Here is a 3,081-nt window from a genome sequence, read left to right on the forward strand (position 1 = left end):
GGTTTTTTGTTTTTCCATATGAAGTTGATTATTGTCTTCTCCAGATCTGTGAAGATTTTGATGGGGATTGCACACAGATGTAATTCTTTAGGCACTACCCACCTTGGTTTGAGAGACAGGATCTCTCATTGGCCTGGTCCTTACTTCCAGGCCAGTGAGCCCCAGAGTTCCGCCTGTCTCCCTCCCCCAGCGCTCATCTGATAAACATATTCTACCATGCTCCACTTTTTCACGTGAACTCTTGAGGATTCAGCTCAGGTAGCAGGCCCTGATGACTGAGCCATCGCCCCAGTTTGACACTGATGTCCTACTGTTCTTACTAGGCATTGTTCTAATTATCACGTGTTGAACTAAAAGGTAACCGATTTTTATTTTTCTAAACTAGCCTAGTTATGAATATGAATTTTTATACCCAGGAAAGCTCCTCACATGAGAAATTCAATTTTGAAACGGTTCTTTGCTCGCTCTTTTTTATGAAGTGTGGAACCACTCCTCAGTATGCAGAGTTTTTTTTTTTTATAGCTTCTAGATCATTTTGGAGAGTTTCCTATTTAGTATTACCCTTCAGTCAAAATGTCACCAGCCCCTGAGATGCCTCAGATGTCAGGGGACAATCAGAGAAACTGCTTCCCTGCAATCTTGGGAGCAGGTTATCTTCCAGTTGATGGCTCTTTTCAGACCTGCGGTTCTGCTATCTGTATTGCTTTCTCCCTGCTTGGTCTACTGTTTAGTTGATAAACATCAGCGGTCTTCGGCTCCCTTCTGATGTGTGAGCCCCCTCTGTGTGCTGTGATTACCATTAATGAATAGGGAAATTTCTTTGGACCTATAGCAGGGCAGAACAGAGGTAGGCGGGAAAAACTAAGCTGAATGCTGGGAGAAAGAAGGCAGAGTCAGGGAGAAGCCATGGAGCCCGCTGCCAGAGGCAGAAGCACTGAAACTTTGCTGGTAGGCCATGACCTCGTGGTGATGCACAGATTAATAGAGATGGGTTCAATTAAGATGTAAGACTTCGCCAGTAAAATACTAGAGCTAATGGGCCAAGCAGTGCTTCAAATAATATGGTTTCTGTGTGATTATTTCGGCCTCCTTACAACACCCTTCGTTATCAGAGACTCTGTAAACAAGGGATGAAGCTCTCAGCTCCATTCTTGGCAGTTGTGTCCCTGACCCAGTGACCTAATTTCCTAGGAGTAGTGAGATCCCACCGAGGGCTTGGACTCACAAACCAGCCACATTCATGTAAAGAAGGAATGAGGAAACTGGACTCTAACCTTTCAGGGAAGAGTGAGTGTCCCCCTTTGTGTATGGTGCCACCATTATATAGTGTATAAATTATAATCACACACTCTGTGCTAGCAGCATTGCCGAGTGCTAACCAATTGTGCCGCTGGGACATGCAGCACAGACTCTGGCTATTTCTTCATCAGTGTGTAAAGCAGAAACAATGTGATGGGTATTTCTTAACAACAAGTTTCAGGGTAGCCCCCACCCCGAAGTTTTACTGCAATGAAAGACATTTCTAGAGTCCAGAGGGTTTTAAAGCATCATTTATTAAATGAGAATTTATTCTATGGTAATCTAGGGTCTCCCTCCATCAATAAGCTGAGAGAATTCCCAGAATTTTTTTAATGCAGCAGTTAATTTACTGTAAATATTGAATGAGTTCATTATCAGCCACTACACTGACATGGTTTCTCACTATTACTGTTCCCCAGATTCATCGGGACAGTTCCCTGCAGTCTGATATCTCCTCAAAGGTGCTGGGCAGTCCGTCTTACACAGATGTCTCGTCAGAAACGGCAGTGCAAGCGCAGAACAAGGAGCTCTGCTTCCAGTGGTATATCCCTCCCCTGGACAGACCCCCCAAGGACGTGGAACCCATGGTACGTACACACTGACTGCGCTCAATATCTGTTCAGAGATGAGGCTGAGAACACGCTAGTAACTAGCTACTGTGGGGACCACTCCCTTAACGACTGACAACCGAGCAGTGATTCGGAGTCTAGGGGAGTCTTGGAAATGGGTCAGGTTTTGCAAAGGGGAACAATTGGTCAATACAACCTTTTAGGGAGAAACCTTCTACTGTAGAGTTCCTCTGACGAGTGCTTGCTCTGAGAGCCTCGGGCATTTTCCCACAGAATGCTAGCCGTAGGGGTTTTCCTGGTCTGGCATTTTCTTTCGGTTTTTCATCTCCTGCATCGGTCTCCTTTTGCACTCCCCAGCACGTAAGCTTTGTCCCCTCCAGCGGTGCCTCTGGTAGCTTCTGCACCCCCTTGATTCATGCAACCTCTGTCAAATCATAAACCTCTCAGCTCTTTTTTTGTTCTCTATCTTCCCTCTCCTTTAATTGGTCTTTTTGTTCTCTATCTTCCCTCTCCTTTAATTGGTCTGCTAACTCTAGGCCAATTATACAGCCTTCCCCATTCAGACAAAAAGAGAGATTTACCATATCACTTCCCAGCTTTATTTAAGCTCTGTCATACCTCTTAAAGCAAGCCATCCTGTTATCGACAGGTGATTGGTTTCTGGATTTTCCAAAGATACCAAAGTTCATAGATGCTCAAGTCTCTTTACTAAAATGATGCATTTGCGTATGACCCACATACTTCCTCGTGTACACTTTCAATCATTGCTGCATCAGATGTAACATCTGATACCAAGAAAACGTGTGCATGCCCGCTACGCTGTGTTATGTTGGAAATAATGACCAGACAGAATCTTTGCGTGTTGAGCAGACACAGCAAAAATGTTTTCAGTCTGTAGCTGGTTGAAAGTGTGAATGTAGGAGCCCCTGGCTGTGGAGGGCTGTCCACACCATCTGTTCCCCTCTTTCCTCGTCCAACCCTTGCCCGATAGCCCACCTAACTTCTAAAATAGCGTCTCTATCCTGTGTTTCAAGGAAATACACCATAGTAGTTTTCGAATCGTGGTGGCCCAAATACAAATAGGAGAGTCAATACAAGTCGGTCATGGGTAGCATTGAGTGTGTGCCCGTGTGTATGTCTATGTATGTGTGCACATGTGTGTGCCCGTGTGTATGTCTATGTATGTGTGCACATGTGTGTGCCCGTGTGTATG

The 3,081-nt window shown here is 45.0% G+C and overlaps 1 protein-coding gene across 1 annotated transcript in view; it reads left to right on the forward strand.

Moving 5' to 3' along the window:
* The window catches only part of Cfap54 (cilia and flagella associated protein 54), a 252,210-nt gene that overhangs the window by 215,169 nt on the left and 33,960 nt on the right, over positions 1–3,081 (forward strand). Inside the window, exon 64 of the mRNA XM_005358276.3 lies at positions 1,719–1,886. Within this exon, the coding sequence (XP_005358333.2) occupies positions 1,719–1,886 (168 nt within the window). The remainder of the gene's footprint in view (positions 1–1,718; positions 1,887–3,081) is intronic.

Source organism: Microtus ochrogaster, chromosome 24 (assembly GCF_000317375.1).
Source record: "Microtus ochrogaster isolate Prairie Vole_2 chromosome 24, MicOch1.0, whole genome shotgun sequence".
NCBI lineage: Eukaryota > Metazoa > Chordata > Mammalia > Rodentia > Cricetidae > Microtus > Microtus ochrogaster.